This window comes from Gossypium hirsutum, chromosome D13, assembly GCF_007990345.1.
Source record: "Gossypium hirsutum isolate 1008001.06 chromosome D13, Gossypium_hirsutum_v2.1, whole genome shotgun sequence".
Taxonomy (NCBI): Eukaryota; Viridiplantae; Streptophyta; class Magnoliopsida; order Malvales; family Malvaceae; genus Gossypium; species Gossypium hirsutum.
Window position 1 is genome coordinate 61096726 of NC_053449.1, and position 13321 is coordinate 61110046.

The window sequence follows — 13321 nt, forward strand, 5'->3', positions numbered from 1 at the left end:
CCTTCTAGATTTCTCGCTCTTCTAACCGACCATTTTTCCTTTTATAATCTTTAAAAATTTCATCCTTGAGTCATCACTTAATTTGGTTAAATTATGATTTAGTCCCTCAAAATTCTTCACCTTTTCAAATTGGTCCTAATTCATCCATTTTCCTTAGTTTCTAGATTATTCCACCCTTAAAATATTTACACTATTGGTCCTTCAACTTTTTTGTAATTACACTTTAACCCCTCAAATTTTGAGTATTTACTCTTAGGCAACAAAACTTTTCTCACTTTTGTGATTTAATCTTTTCTTGAATTAATATGTCATAATATAATTCCCAATGTTGCCATAACTCAAAATTTACCTTTTTGTCACTTTATTTCCTTATTTTACTATCAAGGATACCTACTTTATTACTGTAGAAAATTTTGGAGTAATAATTTTCGAGAAATTACACTTATTAAATTTTTCATAATTTTATATTATTATTAAATTACGTTATTGCTCTAATATATATTATTAACCCTAAGTTTAATTATTGAGTTGAGTTTGAATATAAAAATTAGTAAACGAACATAATCGAACTCGATTATATCTCGAACTTAAAGTAGACATATGATCAAGCTTAAGCTAAGTATCAAACTCAAGCTTGACAAGATTTCAGTTCGATTCAACTTGAATACACTCCTAAGCTACATCACCAATTTTTTTGCAATCAACTTAGGGCATTTTTTGATGGGCATTTACTTCTTTTTGTCTCACGCAATAATATTATTATAATATCTAATCTTATTACTATCGTTGTTTGTACTCTTAATTTGACAAAAAAATATTTGAATTAAGGGTTGAATTAATTACAATCTTCAATTAAAAACTCAATTATTTTATAATTTTATATTTTAACATTTAACATTATTTTATATTATCTTTTGAGAGAAAAAAAATCCAAAAAACGACAAAATACAAACAAGAGGAATTAGAATAGTGGGGACAAAAAGAAAAACAAAATTTGGCCTTTCGAATTTGAAGACCAAAAGAAATAGAGATTTTCTTGGTATCTTTAAAGTCTTTCATAGTGTCTTCAGTCTTCGCATCCAGTCGACGTCATCCTTGAAAAAAAAAGGTGAACTGCCTAAAACCCTAAAACCCCTTTTCGTTTTTGATCTCTCCTTTTCCCCACTTTCTTCATTTCTTAGAATTTTTGTTTAATTTTTTTGCAGTTCAATCTACACTTCTTTGCAACCTATTGATCCTCGAAAACAGTTGACTTAAAGTTTCGTTATTGTTCCTTTTTTTGGGGTTCCTTTTTTTTTTATGATTTGCCATCTTAGGTTTTTGAATGAATACCATTATTTGGTTAGAGTTGAAGTTCCAGTCTTATGAAGGGTTTTGAAAGATATGTAATTTGGATTAGCTAGAAAAAAAAAGGGATTTTCTCTTTGATTATGTTGTTGTAATGTACCTGTTTTTTATTGGCAAGTTTTGATTTTGAGTTTAGTTAAACAACTTGGGCAGGTGCCTAGTTGTTTAAATCATAAGTATCATGTATCGATGTAGTGAAACTGAATTACATTGTGGAACTGGCTTTTGATTTTCGAATATAAATCTGGGTCTCTGTTCGTTGCAGGATCAGTGTTGCTTTCTGCTCGTGTAATAGGCGGGGTTTGGTTAGTGCCGCTTTTCTGTGGATTACTATGAGCTTCACCGGTCCTTCGGTTGGCCCTGGTTAGTTTATCTGCTTCTTTCCCTCTTGCTATGGTGATAAATAATTTCTAAAATGAGAGCTGACTAGCGAGCTTGCATTAAATATTTCGATTGTTTTTATGGCAATTGAAATGTAACACTTATAACTTAATGTAACAAATTTTAGGTGGTAGAACTGCTAGAAGGGCACTTGAGTTTGGAAGAACCTATGTGGTCAGGCCAAAAGGTAGGCACCAAGCTACCATAGTTTGGCTACATGGTCTTGGTGATAATGGTTCGAGGTATGATAAACTTTGCATTGCTTTCTAAGTTTCTTGTTTGTAGTTACTGGTTCTCTTTTGGTTGAACAAGTTTTAGATTATTTTCTCTATGGCCTCATTTGTTTAACTTTTTTTCTCCAAGGAAAAGGAGACAATTGATAGTTCAGGTTCCTCATCACTCGTTAATTTTCAATTTTTTGGATGGAGAAATATTATGTATATTATATGCATGTGGAGTTTATTTCTATTTGTTCCTTTCCCTCAACAGTTAAACAATCTTTCAAGGAAAATAGCAATTGCATGTGTTTTATTATTTTCCTTTTCATGATTTTGGTAATGGCAACTCTTTTCACTACTTCCACTTTCCCTACGAGCTATGTTTCTTATGTGTTCCCTATCTTTGTGATCAATTGTTTCGGATATTAGACAAAAAATTGTTGATAGCTTTTCAAATATCTATTCATCCTTGTTTATATTTTTCATCTTGTTTGACAGCTGGTCCCAGCTCCTGGAGACGCTCCCTCTTCCAAATGTAAGGATGACTGACTGTAGCCGAAGATGTTTATGAGAATATATTCTAATGATTAACCAATGAACTTAATTTTCTTGATTATATCATAATTTCCATGTTTGTGATGATCCATCCTATGGTGCACAGATTAAATGGATATGTCCAACTGCGCCTACTCAACCAATAAGCATATTTGGTGGCTTTCCATCAACTGCTTGTAAGTATATTCTTAAATTTATGTAACGATGCAATCTCATATGATGGAAACTAAATGCATTAAATTTATTTTCTTAAATCTTTTGATGATGTTTCATTGAATGCTAATCAAATTGTTGAATTCTAATGTGAAATACATCAGGGTTCAATGTCGGTGAGCTTTCAGAAGATGCTCCTGATGATATAGAGGGTTTGGATGCTGCTGCAGCACATGTTGCAAATTTGCTGGCAGCAGAGCCTGCTGACAGTATGTTTTCTATTGCTCCTTTTTATGAGGTTTTATTATGCTAAATTTTTTTTCAGGGGCATTATTTTCCCATTTCTCTTCCAAATATTTTGCTACCAATGCATTATTTTTGTATAATAGTGAGAATGCATGGGACATAAAGTTTTACATCGTACAGCTGCCAATCTTTTGCTTTACATTCTGCAGGGTTTATAGTTTTTAAGTTTATTTCCTGTCATTTTGGCTACTAAATGTGAATTTCTTTTTCTATTTTTGGTCAAGTAAGAATATGAGAAGAGTGCTGGTTTTAAGAGTGGCAGAAAAGCTGCCTCTCAAGTTTGTAATGGCCTAAAGAGCTCCTTTTAGTCTTCTCTTCTTATTTATGTTTCTATCTATCTTGACAATCATGGTTTCTTTGATAACTTTTTTTTTCTGGGTTAAACCATCATTCCCGTTAATGTATTTAAAGAGTGACTGAACTTTTGGGGTCAGTTTAAATGCATGTAGTTTTCTGTTGCTTGATTAGTTTTGCTTAAAACCAATGCAATATTGCATTTACCTTGCTTTTCACTTTTATCAATGGAAGTTTTGTTTTCTGTCATTGTTTTTGACATTGTTCTAATAGTAGTTTTTTCTGGTTACAGTTAAACTTGGTGTTGGAGGCTTCAGTATGGGTGCAGCTACCTCACTATACTCTGCAACCTGTTTTACTCATGGAAAATACGGAAATGGAAACACATATCCTGCCAATTTGAGCGCAGTTGTAGGACTTAGCGGATGGCTTCCGTGTTCAAAGTTAGTTTCCTATATTAGCAGCTTCTTATACGAGCTTGACACTCTCTCTCTTACCACCGTTTTGTCTGGTCTATTGTTATAATTTCTGTTCTTTTCCAGGACTTTGAAAAGAAAAATAGAAGGAAACAATGAAGCTGCAGGACGTGCTGAGTCCTTGCCAATTTTGCTATGCCATGGAAAAGGTATCTAGTATTTACCTGCACTATGTAAAGTATCATGGATTGGTTATTCTGTTTAGACATGGTGCCAGATTGTTGGCTTTATCGTATCCTCTGGTACTGAACTGGTTGCCATGTCGATTAGCACCATTATTTCAATTAGCAAGTAGTAACTGGTATTGAAAGATAGTACTGAATACTAGTTGAGGAATTTGTCCAGCCAAATGTTTAGTGTCAATCCGAGTTTAGCTTTCCATAACTAGAAAAGAAAATACATGTTCTACATTGGACAAGTATTAAAAGGGACTAATAGAAATTACTGGTGTCACATCTAAAATTACTGCTTTTTCTTAGGGGTCATCGATGAGTTCTACTGATTAGTGGTCGTAGCAATGTATTTCACATTTAATTAGCGATTGTTGTTTTCTAAATTGTGTAATTTTGATGTTATGTGAAGGCCTAGTAGGTTTATTAGGCTTGTCTTGAAGTAATCAAGGAATAAGTTGTTGCGTATTTTACATTGAGAACAAATAGCTGACTGAAAGGTGCCTTTGTGTCCTCAATAGACTAATAAACCTGACTGAAGTGAACATCTCTTTTGATGTTTACATATCAATAGACTAATAAACCCGACTGAAGTGAACATCTCTTTTGCTGTTTACATATCTGGGCATGAAAGATCATTTTCCCCCGACATTTAAGTAAATATCGTCGTTAGTGAAGCCTAAGCTCATGTTTGGTGCACTTGGTGGCTGCCATTGTTGTTACCAAATTCAGTTGTACTCATATTTTAAGTGTAGTTTCATGATTGTCATCAAGGTTACAGATTATATTCATTAGAAAAACGTTATTCGTATATTACATGTTCGGTTGCAGGTGATGATGTGGTTCCGTATAAATTTGGCGAGAAATCGTCTCGAGCATTGACTTCAAACGGATTTAAGGACATGACTTTCAAATCCTACAATGGGTATGTATCTTTCATGAATCTAACAGAACACTTCATATTTCTTATATACCAATCATTGACTTGAACCGAATACTTTGTTTGACAATTTAGGCTTGGTCACTATACAATCCCAGAGGAGATGGAAGAAGTATGTGCTTGGTTAACTTCAAAACTGGGGCTCGACGGTCGATCCACATAACGAATGTAATGCGGAAATGTTTATGCATTACTTGAAGCAAAGTTGTTCTGGTTGTGGGTGTCATACATGGTATAGTGATAATTTTGCATACCTTGTTGTAGTTGATGTTTTCTTAATTGGTTCCGGTTCTTTGCTAGAATTCCAATGGAACACGAGAACATGTACCGATCCGAATCGTCAACTTGCGGTTTTGAATATTATTATTTTGAATGCAATTTGGATTGTAAATTTTATGTTTTGCCAATGGGTTTCTAGTGTTTTAACTATTATCCGAATCAAGTATTAGGATTCTAATCGATTTTTGAATTTTCGGATTTAACCCTAAACCCTAGTTTTTTTTTCTTTTGAAGCTTCATTTAATCACAAAATATCATAATAAAAAAATTAACAAACTATATTTCAAATGCCAAATTCTTCAGCCTAGTTAAAAAAAGCTGGATAAAGAAGAAAAAATGAAGATAAAAAATTGGGGACAAATATGGGAAAATAGTACACAAACATTTAAATGAAAAAAAAAAAAGGCCCCAAGAATATAAGTTCATTGTTCTTTTTAAGGCATTTCGGCCTTGCAATCACTCGGGGCTGCTTTAACAAAATTTATATCTACACTTCCATCTTTTGGAGACAGCAAAGGATTCTCCTGTTCCGTTTCGTCTATTTCGCTGGGGGTGGTGGTCGACAGAGTTTCGTTTCCTTCTGGAAAAGAAAAGAGAGCAAACACAACTATCAAAATACGAGCATTTCATTGCAGTTAGTATTTTTTGAGTAAAAATCGGAAGCATACCAATTTGGTGGTATTCAGGCACCTTCTTCACTCTAGTTGCTTGAAGGCTTTCTGGGAGTAGGCAGCTGAATAAGGAACCTGTAGTTTTGACAAAGCATGAACTTAGTGATTTCCAATGGATGATGAAAAGCAGACAAAATGGTCGTTTAACGACGATAGTCGATACTTGCATGCGTACATGCATGCATAGGCAAATGTACATTTGATATAAGCACACAGATAGCTGCATTTATACATTGCATACATATAATGCATATATGAACGGTTGGAAGGATCGACAAACCTAGCCGAGCAAGTCGGTTCACCCATCTGGGGATGTGTTTGCCGGTTAGTTTATAGACAATGTCATCTGAAAAGTGGTTGCAGTTCTTGGAGATGAGGTGATAGGTATTTCCATGATAGTCGGAAGCCAAGTTCTCGATGAACGCTCTGAAATCGGAGGACGACATGTTTATCCTTCCCAACGAGATCGAACATCGATAGGAAAAACCAGGGCAGCACTTCGGTTCCACTTCAAAAACGCCACTGATTGAAAAATCATGAGCCCCGAACCCGTACTCTTTACCACGAACTGTTGATACACATTCAAACACAGATACTTTCAGTTTCCTAACTGAAAACAAGATCATAAACACATGAAGCAAATTTCATTTCGTATTTCCGAAAATATTGAATCGATCGAAACGAATGGCAATGATGCATTAGCAATTAATTTCTACTTCAAGCATTCATTTTCCTTGAGATTTGCTGGATTTCAATCCCACCAAAACTAACCAGAAATGCCTAATTTAAAGAATACATACTTTATTAACATATAGAACCCTAAATTAAAAAGATTTTCAACAATTAAAGAACAAATGCATGCCATCATTTTCGTCATAATTCAAATTATATTTTTCTATTTTCTCCCTAAATAAAACTTCATTTTTAGACTCCCCCCAAGTAAATATCAAATTTCAGCTACAGAAATGGAAGATGATCACGAAATCAATTACAAAGAAGTCAACCAGCCCATAGCTATTTTCAATCATGGGGAACGAAATCCACCTTTTAGAACAAATAAAGAGATGAAATAATCAATACCCAAATCCCAAAACCATATGACACAACCAATTTTCCATAGCAGAAAAAATCCCAGAAAAATAAATTCAGAAATGGGAAGAAGGAAACCTTCAATGCCGGAATGGAAAATCCCAAAACCAATCCAATAAGAGTAATTGTTCATAGGAGTGAGATCATAGATATTCAAAACCAGCTTGGTTTCATTGTCATTGCTCTCATTATGGCTGGAATTTGAGACTTTCCCTTTCCCCATTTCTCTTTTTTAACTTTGAACTGAAACCCAAAATAAAAACGAAAAAGATTCCCCAAAATCCCCAGAAAATATTTCCCTTTTTCTCTACTAAGAAACCCTCAAATATTAATGTAAATCAAAATAAAAAAACCACTGTTGCTTCATTGATGAATCGAATAATTGCTGGTAATTATAGTGTTCATAAACATGAGTTAGATATGGGTTTTGTTATAGTACCTGTTAAATCACGAAAAGCATTCTCTCAAATTGGGTTTTGTTTTACTGTTACAATCATTCAAATTATATCTGTCAATTAGCATCTTACTGTTGCGTTCGTTCATTTCCCCTGTTATGTTCTTGTTGATTTGATTTTGTTTTAAGAATTGAATCCAATAAAAACTAACATTTATAGTTTAGCCCTTCTAGAAATTATAAAATTTTGCCCACATGAAAACCCCATAAATGGTAAACTTATAGTTTAACCCCTCTAAAAATTATAAAATTTTAAGTTAATATAATTGTAAAATTACATTTTAATTCTTTCAAAAATTTATATTTCATCTTTTAACCCTAAAAAAAGCATTTAGCTTCCTACTTGTATTTATTTTTATAAAAAGAGAGGATAAAGAATGTTGATAGATCAACCAGTGGCAAGGAAAGGGAAGGTTATATTCAAAGTAGAAAAGCAACGGCTATTGTGAAGTCTATAATCGAAGGGGCCATTCCTCTTTTCTGCAAAAACAGTAACAAAGCAAAGAGTGGCTCAACTTCAAAGGGATTTTCTTCCCATCAGGAATATTCAGTATATATGTAGATGGTGATTACCATTCTTCCTTATCCAACCCATTGCTCACAACCCAAGCATTTTCATTTACCAGAAAAAATTGTATAAAACACAAATATTATCTTTTTTCAATATACCACATTAATAACTTTATCTTGAATCATATATATGTATGTGTATGACATAAAAATGATTATATGATACTTGTTTTCACGTCATAAGGTTGTCCCATGCAAATTAGGGTTCACAAAATTATATGTGTAAGGATTAAATTATTCATTTTTCTAATAAACAAAACGTTTAGTTTGCTTTTAAAGACTGAACATCTCGGAGTCGAATTTGGATAAGGTAAAATTTAAATCAGTAGGTTCAAATTATTATTTATTAATATAAATTTATTTTTATTTAAATTAATTAAAATTATATGTTTTTAAATTTAAAAAAAAATTAAAATATGGTGGATTGAAATTTTTGAAACAATAAGAACTAAATAAAATAAAAGAAATATAATAGGCTGTGATCTCCATGACATGCTACGTTGGGGGGAATCCTTTATGCAAGTCAAAATGAACGTAGAGCTCATCAGCTTGGAAGTTTTTTGAGGTGCAATGGAACCAAAAATGAACTTATACTTTGTGATTAGAAGTGTTCATGGGCCGGGTTGAGTTTAAACATGATATTAATATAAATATAAGTTTAAAATTTTATCCAAACTCACCCATATTTGCAAAATATTAACCCAAGCCCATTTTAAGTTCGCTCATATTATTTAAATTTTTTAAAAACAAATATTTATATTATGTTATTTCATATTTAATAATTTATACATGTTTTATATAGTCATCTTAACATTATTGTAATAGTTAAGTTAAAATAGTATTATATATTTAGTATAGATTTTTTTAAAAATTTGTTCCAAGTTACATAATATATAAAAATAATATAATATAAAATATTATAAATTTAAAAATGGGCCGGGTCAGGCCAGACTTGGGCCTTGGATGTTTAAGCCCAAGCTTGACCCATACTTTAAATGAGTCTAATTTTTTTTGTCGAAATTCATTTTTTGGTTTTACTTAAACCCTCTCGACCCATTAACAGTTCTAATAATGAGACAAACGCAAATATTGAATCCTTTATACAAGTCAAAATTAATGTAGCTCATCACATAACATGTATTTATTTTTAAAATTATTGTGTTTTATCAATAATTATTGGATGTAATTGAAGATATATTGCATTTTGTAAGAAAAATAAAATCAAATTCGACTTGTGAAAGCTATTTGGAGGTGCAATGGAGACCAAGTTCAGTGTGCGTATGCTTACTTTTATCGGATAACAAATTAGGTGATAACCCACCATAGTCGGTCCGCCGCAAACCATATTCCAAGTTAAGACATTGATTACCAGAACATTCCTTTCTTCTTTTTTTTCCTTGTCAGCCATGCTTGTTTGTCTTCCACCCCCACTCAGGCTATACCAGCAGGCTGGTAGGTGTGGCCAAAAGAAAAAAAAAAAAACAAAACTCCAAACATATCATGTTGACATTTAAAAAAAAAAATTAAAAGGCCAATTGATTCCTTAAATATTAGGTTTTTCGTTAAAATTAGATTTAGGAGCTTAATTGATAAAAATCTAGAGTTTAAGGACTTAAATTGGAATTGATGTATAACATTACACATTGTATTAAAATTCATATATGATTTTAGTATTTATTTGAAATAAATAACTATAGGTAAAATTTTTTGAAAGGTAAATTCATTAATTCATTCAATGAATGGAACCGTACAATTCAGAGAGAAAAAAAATAGCAAACACACGTCATAGATGATGAAGGATAAGCTCCATCAACACAACAAAGGCTTTAGCCTTAGCATCAATAGAACATTATGATACGTTGACAATTGATTTTGTCACAACTTAAGCACGACATATCTGGAGTGATTGCAAACACTTAATACAATAATGAAATCAATCCCGGATGGTCCAAAGCAGCAAGCAAAAATCGACAAAAGAATCGACAACCACAAAATAAATCTGCAAACTAAAAAGAGAGAATATGTGTATAGTGAATGAGAAAAAAAAAAGAAAGAAAGTGTTGATGAGAATGGAAAAAGGTGGGCGATAGCAAGCCCAAAAGTTAACTATAAGTAAAATTTTTAAAAGAGTGAAAAAGAAAAGATGGATAAATGATGGATATATTGGATTTAGGAAAAAGAAATTTTTAAGCATATGCGTATGTGCGTAGAATACATGTAAATATAAATATGTGTTTAAAAATAACATATAATAAATAATGAAATGTATGATTTGAAACTAATTAATAATAATACGTGAAATATGTACGATATTAAAATAAAAAATTGAATTAGATTGTAAGTAAAACAAAATTTAAACATATAAATACATAATATTAAAAATATTATATTAATACAATTGTTTATCATAGTTGTCATCAATCCTAAGTTGATATCGAGTTAATTTGTTCGGCTTAATCAACAACATTATTAATACTGGGAATTCTATCACATGCGTATGTATGTGGAAACCACATACTTAAAACACAAATGTTAGTTTAAAAATAATATATAATAAATAAATAAAACGTACGGTTCGAAACTAATTAATTGTAACGCATTAAATATATATGATATTAAAATAAAAAATTAAATTGTGAGTAAAATAAAATTTAAACACATAAGTACATCATATTAAAAATACTAAATGCATGAAAATTGTTTATAATGATGTTGTCATCAATTTTGAGTTAATGTCGAGTTGGCTTGTGATACCAACTTAGAGTGAGTGGGCGGTGCGTTTACCTGCGATTAGTGTAAAAATGGCGGTGGCGGTGAGATTAGATACTGTAGCGATACTGTAGCGTGAGATAAAAAGTAAGCTAAACGCACCGCACCCAATCGCTCATCCAAACCCACCCTTAATCAACAACATCATCAATATATACGATTGATGGAGATAATAAAGTATGCATAATACAATTAAAATGTAAATAATATATTAAAATAAAGCTTTGACTTGGTAGTAAAGATAATGTTTTATTGATGTAAATAACACGGATGTAAATCTAACTCATGCAAAGATCTTAAAAAAAAAATCAAAATATCCTCACATGATATAACTTATTATAGTTACAAGTGAACATTTTTGTAATTTCTTTAATTAAATTGGTGTCCGATTGACTAATAATAATATAGATTTGGCTTAATTTTATAAAATTAATATAATATAAAATATTTTATAAAATTTTTGGGATTGCTTATAAGAACAAAAATGGACAAAATATTTTCAAGGTCGGAGTTAAAGTTGAAAGCCTTAAGGCAGGGCTAAGCAAAGAAATTGATTCGAACTAGTGTTTGCTTTAGTTTTGATTTGATTTTATTAACTTTAGTTATGTTATTACTTAAATTTATTTTTCAATTCATAAAATATATAAAAAGTACCTGAACTAAATCAAACTCTTTTATTTTATTTAATTTATAATTTGTTTTATTTTTATAATATAAATAAATATAATATGTAACACCCCTAACCTCAAACCGTCGCCGAAACAGGGTTATGAGGCATTACCAGACCTATCAGACAACTTACGAATAATTCATAATTAAAATAACATTCATAGTATAATTTAATAATTAAATCCCTATAATGGACTCTCGAAGCCCAAAACATGTATTAAAAGTAGAACGAAACTTATTCGAGTATTCTAAAAAAAATTGTCGTAAATTTTTTTTAAAAAATTTTGATAGTATTTCTGATTATTTTTACATAAAACCCCCTGCAATTAAAACCGTATCCATTTCCAAACATAACCAATTCAACCAATTCAATATAATATCAATTTAAAATTTATCAATGTACTAATTAAATTGAAACGGATAAACTTCTTTCATTATAATTCTTAGACTTGTACTACTAACATTTTTAACCATTTATATTCAAAACATAATAACCTTTATATACATCCTATGTATATGCCACATTACCAAAAGAAAATATACATCACCAAAAGTTTGCTGAAGTCAGGTCTAGCTTTGGATGCTGGTTCAGTACTTGACTTCTACAACCTGCGCACGGAAACAATCGTACGTTGAGTATGCATATACTCAGTGGTATTACTATAATTCAATTTGTATTTAAATACATTAAATCACACACACGCACGTACTTTTACATTACAATTATCATCACTTAATGAACAATTTAGCCTTTTATATTATCATTTGATTATATACATACCATTCTTGTTTCTTTATTTCAATTCTCACCTTTCACATATGTCATATCATTCAAATTTAGTTTTATCAGTAAATTTATTTCATTTGCCCCTATTAACCTGACTCGGACTCAGCGGATACACAGTTTCCAACCAACATACCAATACTACACATTGTACCTTAACGGTACACAACACCTAAATAGTAATCAGTAACGGTAGCAGTAACAGTAACAATAATAGTATTCAACACACAAAGTGCTGAATCTGTAACTGTAACGGTAATAGTATTCAACACACAAAGTGTCGAATCGATAACAGTAACAGTAGTTGGCATATAAATGCCTGATCAGTAAGTCGGCAAAAACCCGTACTCTTCCATATCCTCTGGCATGCCAACTATATCCGACTATCCCGACTAGTTAATGGGTATTTAATTCACTTTTCAGTACAATTTCCATCTTAGTTCAGTATCAATTATAATTCCTTATTTCAATCAGTTTCACAATATTACAGTAATTCATTACTTCAGTAATTTCACAGTTCAATGCAGTACACATAACAATATTCAGTAACTTCACAATTCAATTTAGTACTCAAAAACAATATTCAGTATTCCATAATTCAGTTCAGTATCAGTCTCAATTTCAATACCCAATCATAAATTTTCATTTTACTAAAAACTTACCTTAAAATACTTACCATACATAATTAGTAAATTAAACACATAATAATGATAAAGTTTGAATTGTTGTGATACAAACTAGAATTCTCTTCAGATTTAATCATTGACAATCTTTTCTTTTCCTTTTTGGGCCGATGATTCAGGATGATATTAGCTACGAACAATTAAAATAATTTCACAATCATTAGCACAACACAATTTAATTGCTAAAATTTTTATCTAACTTTTACTTTAATTCCAATTTGAATCCTAACTAAACCTATATTTTTTTTCTCAATTCATACCTTTTTGCTACTCAATTTCTTGCCAAACTCGCATTTAACTATCTAATTTTTATCATATTTTCATAATTTTGAATTTATTTCAATTTAATCCCTAAAATTCAAAACTTATAGCTTTGTTTACAATTCAATCCTTTATTCAATTCCAATCAAAATTTCTATCAAATAAACCCTCAATTCCATCATTTTTTTTCAACATAAACCCTACTAAAAAATCTATTAACTTTCAAATTTTCAACTTAAATCCAATAGTATT

General features: G+C 31.0%; 2 protein-coding genes across 4 annotated transcripts; one reads left to right on the plus strand and one right to left on the minus strand.

The window, feature by feature from the left end:
- Nucleotides 1–975: 975 nt before the first annotated feature.
- Nucleotides 976–5247, plus strand: LOC107931996 (acyl-protein thioesterase 2). Of its 3 annotated transcripts, XM_016863937.2 has the most exons (11): nt 1023–1108; nt 1206–1258; nt 1613–1710; nt 1856–1970; nt 2445–2481; nt 2608–2677; nt 2819–2923; nt 3547–3697; nt 3797–3879; nt 4732–4825; nt 4916–5247. In XM_016863937.2, exons 3-11 carry the CDS (start codon nt 1680–1682, stop codon nt 5001–5003), a joined length of 774 nt encoding a protein of 257 aa, XP_016719426.2. In that variant the 5' UTR covers nt 1023–1108; nt 1206–1258; nt 1613–1679; the 3' UTR covers nt 5004–5247. The 3 variants fall into 3 exon arrangements, with proteins under 3 accessions (XP_016719425.2, XP_016719426.2, XP_040965363.1); XM_016863936.2 differs by lacking the exon at nt 1206–1258 and having other exon boundaries at nt 976–1108; XM_041109429.1 differs by lacking the exon at nt 1023–1108 and having other exon boundaries at nt 1204–1258.
- A 213-nt stretch (nt 5248–5460) lies between these two features.
- Nucleotides 5461–7409, minus strand: LOC107932040 (deSI-like protein At4g17486). Its single transcript, XM_016863981.2, has 4 exons — nt 6958–7409; nt 6071–6358; nt 5788–5865; nt 5461–5699 (listed from the first exon to the last, which is right to left on the minus strand). The coding sequence occupies exons 1-4, from the start codon at nt 7100–7102 to the stop codon at nt 5554–5556; spliced, it is 657 nt and encodes a 218-aa protein (XP_016719470.1). The 5' UTR covers nt 7103–7409; the 3' UTR covers nt 5461–5553.
- Nucleotides 7410–13321: the final 5912 nt, after the last annotated feature.